General features: G+C 45.3%; 1 protein-coding gene across 10 annotated transcripts in view; it reads left to right on the forward strand.

The window, feature by feature from the left end:
* The window catches only part of PTPRS (protein tyrosine phosphatase receptor type S), a 721,726-nt gene that overhangs the window by 622,700 nt on the left and 85,170 nt on the right, over window positions 1–13,856 (forward strand). For all 10 annotated transcript variants that reach the window (XM_077253515.1, XM_077253581.1, XM_077253506.1 and 7 more), the window contains one exon: window positions 3,829–3,989. In XM_077253515.1, coding sequence (XP_077109630.1) covers window positions 3,829–3,989 — 161 coding nt within the window. The remainder of the gene's footprint in view (window positions 1–3,828; window positions 3,990–13,856) is intronic.

Here is a 13,856-nt window from a genome sequence, read left to right on the forward strand (position 1 = left end):
CAAAAAATATTTTTTTAACACCCAAGTTTTTATTTTCACAAGGGTAACAAGAGAAATTGGCTGAGTAGGCTGATACCCCATATGTGGGGGGACCACTGTTTGGGCGCATGGCAGAGCTCGGAAGGGAAGGAGTGCCATTTTGGAATGCAGACTTTGATAGACTGGTCTGCAAGCGTTATGTTGCGTTTGCAGAGCCCCTGATGTACCTAAACAGTAGAAACCCCCCACAATTGACCCCATTTTGGAAACTAGACCCCCCAAGGAACTTATCTAGATGTGTGGTGAGAACTTTGAATGCCCAAGTGCTTCACAGAAGTTTATAATGCAGAGTCGTAAAAATAAAAAAACATTTTTTTTCCACAAAAAAGATTTTTTTAGCCCCCAAGTTTTTATTTTCACAAGGTTAACAGGAGAAATTGGACCCCAAAAGTTGTTGTCCAATTTATTCCGAGTACGCTGATGCCCAATATGTGGGGGCAAACCACTGTTTGGGCGCACGGCAGAGCTCAGAAGGGAGGGGGCACCATTTTACTTTTTGAGCGCAAAATTGGCTGTTGTGTTTGGAGACCCCCTGATGTACCTAAACAGTGGAAACCCCCTAATTCTAACTCCAACCCTAACCCCAACACACCCCTAACTCTAATCCCAACCCGATCCATAATCCTAATCACAACCCTAACGATAATCACAACCCTCACTCCAAAACAACCCTAATCTCAAACCTAACATAACCCTAAATCCAACACACCCCTAATCCTAATCTCAACCCTAACCTCAAACCTAACCCTAATCCCAATACACCCCTAACCCTAATCCCAACCCTAACCTTAACCCTAATCCCAAACCTAACCCTAATCCCAAACGTAACCCTAATGCCAACCCTAACCCTAATACCAACCCTAATCCAAACCCTATCCCTAATCCCAACTCTAGCCCTAACTTTAGCTGCAACCCTAGCCCTAACTTTAGCCCCAACCCTAGCCCTAACTTTAGCCCTAATCCTAACCCTAGCCCTAACCCTAACTTTAGCCCCAACCCTAACCCTAGCCCTAAATTTAGCCCCAACACTGACCCTAGCCCTAACTTCAGCCCCAACCCTAGCCCAACCCTAGCCCTAACCCTAGCCCTACTGACTTGCGTCATGTGGCATCCGTCGCAATCCATCGTTTTGGACAAAAAACGGATCCTGCAAATGTGCCCGCAGGATGCGTTTTTTGCCCATAGACTTGTATTGCCGAGGGATTGCGACGGATGGCCACACGTCGCGTCCATCATGCACTAGATCCGTTGTGTTTTGGCGGACCGTCGTCACAAAAAAAGTTTAATGTAACGTTTTTTTGTACGCCACATCCACCATCTCCGACCGCACATGCGCGGCCGTAACTCCGCCCCCTCCTCCCCATGACACAAACTGGGCAGCGTATGCTTTGAAAATCTGCATCCGCTGCCCACGTTGTGCACAATTTTCACAACATGCGTCGGTACGTCGGGCCGATGCATTGCGACGGCCCCGTACCGACACAAGTGTTAAAGAAGCCTCACCCTAACCCTAGCCCTAACCCTAAATTTAGCCCCAACCCTAACCCTAAATTTAGCCCCAACCCTAACCCTAATTTTAGCCCCAACTCCTCTAGCTGCCAGCCAGCCGGCAGATCATGGCGGGCGCACTGCGCATGCGCCCGCCATTTTCTTACCGGATGAAGAAGCCGGCAGGCAGGAGGGGACGCAGGATGACCCAGGGACACCGGTAAGTATAACAGGGTCCCCAAATCCCCCTATTTCTCTGTCCTCTGATGTGCGATCACATCAGAGGACAGAGAATGACACATCGCTTTTTTTTTTTGCGGCCGCCGGTAAACAGTTAATTACCGGCGATCGCAAAACAGGGGTCGGTAAAAACCATGTTCTTTGGGGTCTCGACTACTCCCAGTAGCTACTCCTATAGCATCTTGCTAACTCTTTTCTTGTCACTTACAAGAAGGAAATATACTGTAAAGCAGATGATCTCTAATGGTTTTTTAGAGCATTCCTCTATAGTAATCTTTTGCATCAATTCCTTTTTTCAATCTGGATCTTTTCATGCAAAATGAAGATCTTATAATAAGTTTGTACAGAGTCTTAAAGCATATTGTTTCTTATAATACCTGTAGAAAAGTGTTGTCATGCTGGACCCATCCTCCACAAGTTAAAACTGCCTTGGGTGCACATTCCAGAAAATGTCATTAAACAGCATGCTCACAAAACCGTAGTTGCAGGCACTTCTTTTCTGGCATGCATGGCTGATACCAGTGTCCAGTGATATGCATGCCATACACTGAAAGCCTGCCTCTTTGTTATGTATATAAACATAAGGATGAATGACCTCGGGGAGATCAAAACATCCAACGCCGCGGAGACACCATCACGTGTTTCTCAATGCAGTGATCCAGAACACTGCCCCCATCCCTTATGGGAAATATGCAAATGCATGTAGAAAAGCCGCGGACACACCATCACGTGTTTCTCAACGCAAGCAATGAATAGCCAGGTCTTTCACCAGGAAGGAACAACCACGGGAAGGGCAGCATCCAATAAAGGAAAACCACCTATGCCAAAACATGGTATCCATCCACAGACAGCTGTTTCAGGGTATTAGCCCCTCATCAGTGTGGAGTAGGAAACTGGCTATTAGGAGCAGTGCCTAGTGAAAAGGCTATAAACATAAGGATGAATGACCTCGGGGAGATCAAAACATCCAACACCGCGGAGACACCATCACGTGTTTCTCAACGCAGTGATCCAGAACACTGCCCCAATCCCTTATGGGAAATATGCAAATGCATGTTATGTAGGCAGTGTCACAGACAGGAGAGCAGGAACCTCCAATTGCTGTAATTCGCCACAGTGTCTTCTGTCACAGGTGGATTGCAATTGGCAGCTGGCAGCGGACAGCAAGTTTATGTAGGCAATGTCAGACAGGAGAGCAGGAATGTCCTCTTGCAGTAATCCATCTCAGTGCCTTCTGTTACAGATGTCTTACACTTGATAGCAGACTACAAGTTTCTTATGGAGGCAGTGTCACACACAGCAGATCACAAACCTCCACTAGCTGTAATCAGTCTCAGTGCCTTCTGTTTAGGGATTACACTTGACAACAGGCATCTAACATCTAGTTTGTTATGTAGGCAGTGTTACAGATAGGGGAGCAGGAACCTTCACTTGCTGTGATCCATTTCAGTGACTTCTGTTACAGGTAGATTACATGTGACAAGAAGGCTGCAAGTTTCTTTTGTAGGCAGTGTCATAGACAGGATAGCATGAACCTCCATGTTCTGTAATTCATCTCAGTGCCTTCTATTACAGAAGGATTACACCTAATAACAGGTAGGCTGACATCAAATTTGTTATGTAGGCAGTGTTTCAGTCAGGAGAGCACGAACCTCTACGTATTGCAATCCTTTTATGAGCCTTCTGTTATAGATGGATTACACTTGACAACAGGCAGCTGACAGCAAGTTTGTTATATAGGCATGTTACAGACAAGAACCTCCATTTGCTGTAATCCGTCTCAGTGGCTTCTGTTACAGATGGATTACACTTGACAACAGGCAGCAGACAGCAGGTTAAACAAAATAAAGACTTCTAGTCAGTATGAATAGATTTTTTCTGAAGTAAAATAACATATTTTTTAAAGGATTGCAATGGCTTATTTAGCACATTACCTCTTAAAAAGATAGTCTGAGTCTGAAGGTAGTGTATTTGGTTAAAAAATATTAAATTTGCCTCATTATGTAAAGGAATTAGAAAAATTCACCTTTTTGAAAATAGATTTTTTTTTCTTCCCGGCAGAAAATGTTTGCTGCAAGCCCATATTCTGAACCAGTCTATATCGAAGATCCAGATCCCCAGCCAATTATTGATGGTGAAGAAGGTCTGATATGGGTTATTGGACCAGTCTTAGCTGTTGTTTTTATCATCTGTATTGTCATCGCTATTCTTCTCTACAAAAAGTAAGTTTCATAAATGTTTAAATATTAACAGTAATATTACCAATATTAATAATTGTGCATTACAATACAATTTCAAATAATTACTGTTTTTCCTACTTGAAATGTTATTTTCTTGCATCTAGTAATGGATAGTCCTAGCTGCTCCCTATTAATGATTAGGCAATCAGGCAGTACATTCAAGGAGTTTTCAGCTTTTTGTTTATATTCACTAATAGGAAGCCATCCAGATAAAAGCCTTTCTTGGGGTGGTGGATGTCCTCATATGACCTGGAGCGTGGGAAAAAGTTCCCAGGCTGCAGTTCATGAGGACATTCAGCAGGGGGCACATCACCGCGACTGAAGGTAACTATAGGTCATTGACCTACATTTCCTTCATTCGCCGGGGCTTACAGGCACGAGCACAGCTGCATTAGCAGGGCTCCTGCCTGTAAAATATTTTAACCCCTTCAGATGGATTACCTCGTGGGACGTGACAGTTCATCAGAGGGTATGTATATTGTGGGTTTATTATTTTTCCAAGCGAGGGTCTTCAAATGGATTGAGAGAGCAATAAAATATTAAAACAACCGGTGTGTTTATTTCATTAAAATACTTTTTAATCATGTGTGTGTGTGTTTTTTAACCCTTTCAAACAATTGGATTAATAATGGATAGGTGTCATAATTGACGCCTCTCCATTATTAATCTGGCTTAATGTCACCTTACAATAGCAAGGTGGCATTAACCCTTCATTACCCCATATCCCACCGCTACACAGGAGTGGGAAGAGAGTGGCCAAGTGCCAGAATAGGCGCATCTTCCAGATGTGCCTTTTCTGGGGTGGCTGGGGGCAGATGTTTTTAGCCACGGGGGGTCAATAACCATGGACCCTCTCCTGGCTATTAATATCTGCCGTCAGTCACTGGCTTTACCGCTCTGGCGGAGAAAATTGCGCGGGAGCCCATGCCAATTTTTTCCGCGATTTAACCCTTAAATTTAATAGCTACAGCGCCGAAATTTTGCACATACACACTACTAACATTAGTAGTGTGGAATATGCAAAAAAAAGGGGGATATGAGATGGTTTACTGTATGTAAACCATGTCTCATATCATGTCGGGTTTAGGCAGGAGAAATGAAAAGACGGCAATTGAATTACCGGCTTTTCAACATTATCGCGCTGAAGTAAATATAAATATATATATATATATATATATATATATATATATATATGTATATATATATATATATATATATATATATATATATATATATATGTGTGTCTCTCAGTGACATATATACAGGTCCTTCTCAAAAAATTAGCATATAGTGTTAAATTTCATTATTTACCATAATGTAATGATTACAATTAAACTTTCATATATTATAGATTCATTATCCACCAACTGAAATTTGTCAGGTCTTTTATTGTTTTAATACTGATGATTTTGGCATACAACTCCTGATAACCCAAAAAACCTGTCTCAATAAATTAGCATATCAAAAAAAGGTTCTCTAAACGACCTATTACCCTAATCTTCTGAATCAACTAATTAACTCTAAACACATGCAAAAGATACCTGAGGCTTTTAACCCCTTCCCGACCTTTGACGCATACGCTGTGTCATGAAAGTCTGTGCCTTCCCGACCTATGACGCAGCGTATGCGTCATGGAATGATCGCGTCCCTGCAGATCGGGTGAAGGGGTTAACTCCGATTTTACCCGATCTGCAGAGACAGGGGGAGTGGTGCTTCAGCCCAGGGGGGGTGGCTTCACCCCCCCGTGGCTACGATCGCTCTGATTGGCTGTTGAAAGTGAAACTGCCAATCAGAGCGATTTGTAATATTTCACCTAAAAAACTGGTGAAATATTACAATCCAGCCATGGCCGATGCTGCAATATCATCGGCCATGGCTGGAAATACTTAAGTGGACCCCCCCCACCCCACCGATCGCCCCCCCAGTCCTCCGTTAGTCCTCCGGTCCCCTCCGTCCGCCTGCCGGCTCCCCCGTCCTCCTGTCCGCTCCCTCCTTGTGTGAATAAAGCCCCCCTGTGGTCCGATCACCCCCCCTGTGCTCCGACACCCCCCCCCACCACCCCTTCATACTTACCGATCCTCCCGGTGTCCGGCCGTCTCCTCGCTGGGCGCCGCCATCTTGGAAAATGGCCGGCGCATGCTCAGTGCGCCCGCCGAATCTGCCAGTCGGCAGATTCCTTACAGGTACATTTTGATCGCTGTGGTAGGTTCTATCACAGCGATCAAAATAAAAAAAATAATAAATAACCCCCCCCTTTATCACCCCCATAGGGACAATAATAAAATAAAGAATTTTTTTTTTGTCTTTTTCCACTAGGGTTAGGGTTAGAACTAGGGTTAGAACTAGGGGTAGGGTTAGGGGTAGGGTTAGGGTTACGGGTAGGGTTAGGGGTAGGGTTATGGCATGTGCACACAGAGCGGATCGGCCGCGGATCCGCAGCGGATCGGCAGCGGATCCGCAGCGGATACGCAGCGGATCCGCAGCGGATCGGCCGCGGATCCGCAGCGGATCCGCAGCGGATACGCAGCGGATCGGCCGCGGATACGCAGCGGATCGGCCGCAGATCCGCAGCGGATCGGCAGCGGATACGCAGCGGATCGGCAGCGGATCGGCCGCGGATCGGCAGTGGATCCGCAGCGGATCGGCAGCGGATCCGCAGCGGATCCGCAGCGGATACGCAGCGGATACGCAGCGGATACGCAGCGGATCAGCCGCGGATACGCAGCGGATACGCAGCGGATTGGCCGCGGATTCGCAGCGGATTGGCCGCGGATCCGCAGCGGATTGGCTGCTGCGAATTCGAAGCAGTTTTCCATCAGGTTTACAGTACCATGTACACCTAAGGAAAACCAAATCCGCTGTGCCCATGGTGCGGAAAATTCCATGCAGAAACGCTGCGTTGTATTTTCCGCAGCATGTCAATTCTTTGTGCGGATTCCGCAGCGTTTTACACCTGTTCCTCAATAGGAATCCGCAGGTGAAATCCGCACAAAAAAACACTGGAAATCCGCTGTAAATCCGTAGGTAAAACGCAGTGCCTTTTACCTTCGGATTTTTCAAAAATGGTGCGGAAAAATCTCACACGAATCCGCAAAGTGGGCACATAGCCTTAGGGTTAGGGTTGGAATTAGAGTTAGGGTACCGTCTCACAGTGGCACTTTGGTCGCTACGACGGTACGATCCATGACGTTGTGTCTGACACGCAGCAGCGATCAGGGACCCTGCTGAGAATCGTACGTCGTAGCAGATCGTTTGGAACTTTCTTTCGTCGCTGGATCTCCCGCTGTCATCGCTGGATCGGTGTGTGTGACAGCGATCCAGCGATGCGTTCACTTGTAACCAGGGTAAACATCGGGTTACTAAGCGCAGGGCCGCGCTTAGTAACCTGATGTTTACCGTGGTTACCAGCGTAAAAGTAAAAAAAAAAAAAAAAACGCACATACTCACATTTCGGTGTCCTTCAGGTCCCTTGCCGTCTGCTTCCCGCTCTGACTGTCTGCCGGCCGGAAAGTGAGAGCACAGCACAGCAGTGACGTCACCGCTGCGCTCTGCTCTCACTGTATGGCGGCACTCAGTCAGAGCGGGAAGCAGACGGCAAGGGACCTGAAGGACACCGAAATGTGAGTATGTACGTTTTTTTTTTTTTACTTTTACGCTGGTAACCACGGTAAACATCGGGTTACTAAGCGCGGCCCTGTGCTTAGTAACCCGATGTTTACCCTGGTTACCTGGGACCTTGGCATCGTTGGTCGCTGGAGAGCGGTCTGTGTGACAGCTCCCCAGCGACCACACAATGACTTTCCAACGATCACGGCCAGGTCGTATCGCTGGTCGTGATCTTTGGTAAATCGTTATGTGAGACGGTACCCTTAGGGTTGGAATTAGGGCTAGGGTTGGAAATAGGGTTAAGATTAGGCTTGTGGTTAGGGTTAAGGATAGAGTTAGGGCTGTGTTGGGGTTACAGTTGTGGGTAGGGTTGGGATTAGGGTTAGGATTAGGGTTGGATTTAGGGTTACGGGTGTGTTGGGGTTAGGGTTGTGGTTAGGGGTGTGTTGGGGTTAGGGTTGTGATTATGGTTATGGCTACAGTTGGGATTAGGGTTAGGGGTGTGTTGGGGTTAGTGTTGAAGTTAGAATTGAGGGGTTTCCACTGTTTAGGCACATCAGGGGTCTCCAAATGCAACATGGCGCCACCATTGATTCCAGCCAATCTTGCGTTCAAAAAGTCAAATGGTGCGCCCTCCCTTCCAAGCCCCGACGTGCGCCCAAACAGTGGTTTACCCCCACATATGGGATACCAGCGTACTCAGGACAAACTGGGCAACAACTATTGGGGTCCAATTTCTCCTGATACCCTTGCAAAAAAAAAAAATTACTTGCTAAAACATAATTTTGAGGAAAGAACAATTATTTTTTATTTTCACGGCTCTACGTTATAAACTTATGTGGAACACTTGGGGGTTGAAAGTGCTCACCACACATCTAGATAAGATCCTTTTGGGGTCTAGTTTCCAAAATGGGGTCACTTGTGGGGGGGTTTCTACTGTTTAGGCACATCAGGGGCTCTGCAAATGCAACGTGACGCCCGCAGACCATTCCATCAAAGTCTGCATTTCAAATGTCACTACTTCCCTTCCGATCCCTGACGTGCGCCCAAACAGTGGTTTACCCCCACATATGAGGTATCAGCGTACTCACAACAAACTGAGCAACAAATATTGGGGTCCAATTTCTCCTGTTACCCTTGTGAAAATAAACAATTGCTTGCTAAAACATCTTTTTTGAGGAAAGAAAAATTATTTTTTATTTTCACGGCTCTGCGTTGTAAACTTCTGTGAAGCACTTGGGGGTTGAACGTGCTCACCACACATCTAGATAAGTTCCTTGGGGGGTCTAGTTTCCAAAATGGGGTCACTTGTGGGGGGTTTCTACTGTTTAGGCACATCAGGGGCTCTGCAAACGTAACATGATTCCCGCAGACCATTCCATCAAAGTCTGCATTCCAAATCGTCACTACTTCCATTCCGAGCCCCGCCATGTGCCCAAACAGTGGTTTACCCCCACATATGGGGTATCAGCGTACTCAGGAGAAACTGGACAACAACTTTTGGGATCAAATTTTTCCTGTTACCCTTGGGAAAATTAAAAAATTCTGGGCTAAAAAAATATTTTTGAGGAAAGAAAACACATTTTTTATTTTCACGGCTCTGCGTTATAAACTTCTGTGAAGCACTTGAGGGATCAAAGTGCTCACCACACATCTAGATTAGTTCCCTTGTGGGTCTAGTTTCCAAAGTGGGGTCAATTGTGGGGAGTTCCTACTGTTTAGGCACATCAGGGGCTCTGCAAATGCAACGTGACGCCCGCAGAGCATTCCATTAAAGTCTGCATTTCAAAACGTCACTACTTCCCTTCCGCTCCCCGACGTGTGCCAAAACAGTGGTTTACCCCCACATATGGGGTATCAGCGTACTCAGGAGAAACTGCACAACAACTTTTGGGGTCCAATTTCTCCTGTTACCCTTGGGAAAATAAAAAATTGTGGGTTAAAAAATCATTTTTGAGGAAAGAAAAATAATTTTTTATTTTCATGGCTCTGCGTTATAAACTTCTGTGAAGCACTTGAGGGATCAAAGTGCTCACCACACATCTAGATTAGTTCCTTCGGAGGTCTAGTTTCCAATATGGGGTCACTTGTGCGGGAGCTCCAATGTTTAGGCACACAGGGGCTCTCCAAACGCGACATGGTGTCCGCTAATGATTGAAGCTAATTTTCCATTCAAAAAGCCAAATGGCGTGCCTTCCCTTCCGAGCCCTGCCGTGCGCCCAAAGAGTGGTTTACCCCCACATATGGGGTATCATCGTACTCAGGACAAACTGGGCAACAACTATTGGGGTCCAATTTCTCCTGATACCCTTGCAAAAAAAAAAAATTACTTGCTAAAACATAATTTTGAGGAAAGAACAATTATTTTTTATTTTCACGGCTCTACGTTATAAACTTATGTGGAACACTTGGGGGTTGAAAGTGCTCACCACACATCTAGATAAGATCCTTTTGGGGTCTAGTTTCCAAAATGGGGTCACTTGTGGGGGGGTTTCTACTGTTTAGGCACATCAGGGGCTCTGCAAGTGCAACGTGACGCCCGCAGACCATTCCATCAAAGTCTGCATTTCAAATGTCACTACTTCCCTTCCGATCCCTGACGTGCGCCCAAACAGTGGTTTACCCCCACATATGAGGTATCAGCGTACTCACAACAAACTGAGCAACAAATATTGGGGTCCAATTTCTCCTGTTACCCTTGTGAAAATAAACAATTGCTTGCTAAAACATCTTTTTTGAGGAAAGAAAAATTATTTTTTATTTTCACGGCTCTGCGTTGTAAACTTCTGTGAAGCACTTGGGGGTTGAACGTGCTCACCACACATCTAGATTAGTTCCTTCGGAGGTCTAGTTTCCAATATGGGGTCACTTGTGCGGGAGCTCCAATGTTTAGGCACACAGGGGCTCTCCAAACGCGACATGGTGTCCGCTAATGATTGAAGCTAATTTTCCATTCAAAAAGCCAAATGGCGTGCCTTCCCTTCCGAGCCCTGCCGTGCGCCCAAACAGTGGTTTACCCCCACATATGGGGTATCATCGTAGTCAGGACAAACTGGACAACAACATTTGGGGTCCAATTTCTCCTATTATCCTTGGGAAAATAAAAAACTCCGGGCTAAAAATCATTTTTGAGGAAAGAAAAATATTTTTTTATTTTCATGGCTCTGCGTTATAAACTTCTGTGAAGCACCTGGGGGTTTTAAGTGCTCACTATACATCTAGATTAGTTCCTTGGGGGGTCTAGTTTCCAAAATGGGGTCACTTGTAGGGGAGCTCCAATGTTTAGGCACACAGGGGCTCTCCAAACGCGACATGGTGTCCGCTAATGATTGAAGCTAATTTTCCATTCAAAAAGCCAAATGGCGTGCCTTCCCTTCCGAGCCCTGCCGTGCGCCCAAACAGTGGTTTACCCCCACATATGGGGTATCATCGTAGTCAGGACAAACTGGACAACAACATTTGGGGTCCAATTTCTCCTATTATCCTTGGGAAAATAAAAAACTCCGGGCTAAAAATCATTTTTGAGGAAAGAAAAATATTTTTTTATTTTCATGGCTCTGCGTTATAAACTTCTGTGAAGCACCTGGGGGTTTTAAGTGCTCACTATACATCTAGATTAGTTCCTTGGGGGGTCTAGTTTCCAAAATGGGGTCACTTGTAGGGGAGCTCCAATGTTTAGGCACACAGGGGCTCTCCAAACGCAACATGGTGTCCACTAACGATTGGAGCTAATTTTCCATTGAAAAAGTCAAATGGCGCGCCTTCCCTTCCAAGCCTTGCCGTGCACCCAAACAGTGGTTTACCCCCACATATGAGGTATCGGCGTACTCAGGAGAAATTGCCCAACAAATTTTAGGATCCATTTTATCCTGTTGCCCATGTGAAAATGAAAAAAATGAGGCTAAAAAAAATTTTGTGTGAAAAAAAAGTACTTTTTCATTTTTACGGATCAATTTGTGAAGCACCTGAGGGTTTAAAGTGCTCACTATGCATCTAGATAAGTTCCTTGGGGGGTCTAGTTTCCAAAATGGGGTCACTTGTGGGGGAGCTCCAATGTTTAGGCACACAGGGGCTCTCCAAACCTGACATGGTGTCCGCTAACGATGGAGATAATTTTTCATTCAAAAAGTCAAATGGCGCTCCTTCCCTTCCGAGCCTTACCATGTGCCCAAACAGTAGTTTACCCCCACATATGAGGTATTGGCGTACTCAGGAGAAATTGGCCAACAAATTTTAGGATCCATTTTATTCTGTTGCCCATGTGAAAATGAAAAAATTGAGGCTAAAAGAAAATTTGTGTGAAAAAAAAAGTACTTTTTCATTTTTACGGATTAATTTGTGAAGCACCTGGGGGTTTAAAGTGCTCACTATGCTTCTAGATACGTTCCTTGGGGGGTCTAGTTTCCAAAATGGGGTCACTTGTGGGGGAGCTCCAATGTTTAGGCACACGGGGGCTCTCCAAACGCGACATGGTGTCCGCTAAAGATTGGAGCCAATTTTTAATTCAAAAAGTCAAATGGCGCTCCTTCCCTTCCGAGCCCTGCCGTGCGCCCAAACAGTGGTTTACCCCCACATATGAGGCATCAGCGTACTCAGGACAAATTGGACAACAACATCCGTGGTCCAGTTTCTCCTTTTACCCTTGGGAAAATAAAAAAATTGTTGCGAAAAGATCATTTTTGTGACTAAAAAGTTAAATGTTAATTTTTCCCCTATTTGTTGCTTCTGCTGCTCTGAAACACCTGAAGGGTTAATAAACTTCTTGAATGTGGTTTTGAGCACCTTGAGGGGTGCAGTTTTTAGAATGGTGTCACTTTTGGGTATTTTCAGCCATATAGACCCCTCAAACTGACTTCAAATGTGAGGTGGTCCCTAAAAAAAATGGTTTTGTAAATTTTGTTGTAAAAATGAGAAATCACTGGTCAAATTTTAACCCTTATAACTTCCTAGCAAAAAAAAAAATTTGTTTCCAAAATTGTGCTGATGTAAAGTAGACATGTGGGAAATGTTATTTATTAACTATTTTGTGTCACATAACTCTCTGGTTTAACAGAATAAAAATTCAAAATGTGAAAATTGCAAAATTTTCAAAATTTTCACCAAATTTCCGTTTTTTTCACAAATAAACTCAGAAATTATCGACCTAAATTTACCACTAACATGAAGCCCAATATGTCACGAAAAAACAATCTCAGAACCGCAAGGATCCGTTGAAGCGTTCCTGAGTTATTACCTCATAAAGGGACACTGGTCAGAATTGCAAAAAATGGCAAGGTCATTAAGGCCAAAATAGGCTGGGTCATGAAGGGGTTAAAAACTCCCTGCCTGGTTCATTACTCAAAACCCCCATCATGGGTAAGACTAGACCTGACAGATGTCAAGAAGGCCATCATTGACACCCTCAAGCAAGAGGGTAAGACCCAGAAAGAAATTTCTCAACAAATAGGCTGTTCCCAGAGTGCTGTATCAAGGCACCTCAATGGTAAGTCTGTTGGAAGGAAACAATGTGGCAGAAAACGCTGTACAACGAGAAGAGGTGACCGGACCCTGAGGAAGATTGTGGAGAAGGACCGATTCCAGACCTTGGGGAACCTGAGGAAGCAGTGGACTGAGTCTGGTGTGGAAACATCCAGAGCCACCGTGCACAGGCGTGTGCAGGAAATGGGCTACAGGTGCCGCATTCCCCAGGTAAAGCCACTTTTGAACCATAAACAGCGGCAGAAGCGCCTGACCTGGGCTACAGAGAAGCAGCACTGGACTGTTGCTAAGTGGTCCCAAGTACTTTTTTCTGATGAAAGCAAATTTTGCATGTCATTCGGAAATCAAGGTGCCAGAGTCTGGAGGAAGACTGGGGAGAAGGAAATGCCAAAATGCCTGAAGTCCAGTGTCAAGTACCCACAGTCAGTGATGGTGTGGGGTGCCATGTCAGCTGCTGGTGTTGGTCCACTGTGTTTCATCAAGGGCAGGGTCAATGCAGCTAGCTATCAGGAGATTTTGGAGCACTTCATGCTTCCATCGGCTGAAATGCTTTATGGAGATGAAGATTTCATTTTTCAGCACGACCTGGCACCTGCTCACAGTGCCAAAACCACTGGTAAATGGTTTACTGACCATGGTATTACTGTGCTCAATTGGCCTGCCAACTCTCCTGACCTGAACCCCATAGAGAATCTGTGGGATATTGTGAAGAGAAAGTTGAGAGACGCAAGACCCAACACTCTGGATGAGCTTAAGGCCGCTATT

The sequence above is a fragment of the Ranitomeya variabilis genome, chromosome 1 (genome assembly GCF_051348905.1).
Source record: "Ranitomeya variabilis isolate aRanVar5 chromosome 1, aRanVar5.hap1, whole genome shotgun sequence".
Classification (NCBI taxonomy): domain Eukaryota; kingdom Metazoa; phylum Chordata; class Amphibia; order Anura; family Dendrobatidae; genus Ranitomeya; species Ranitomeya variabilis.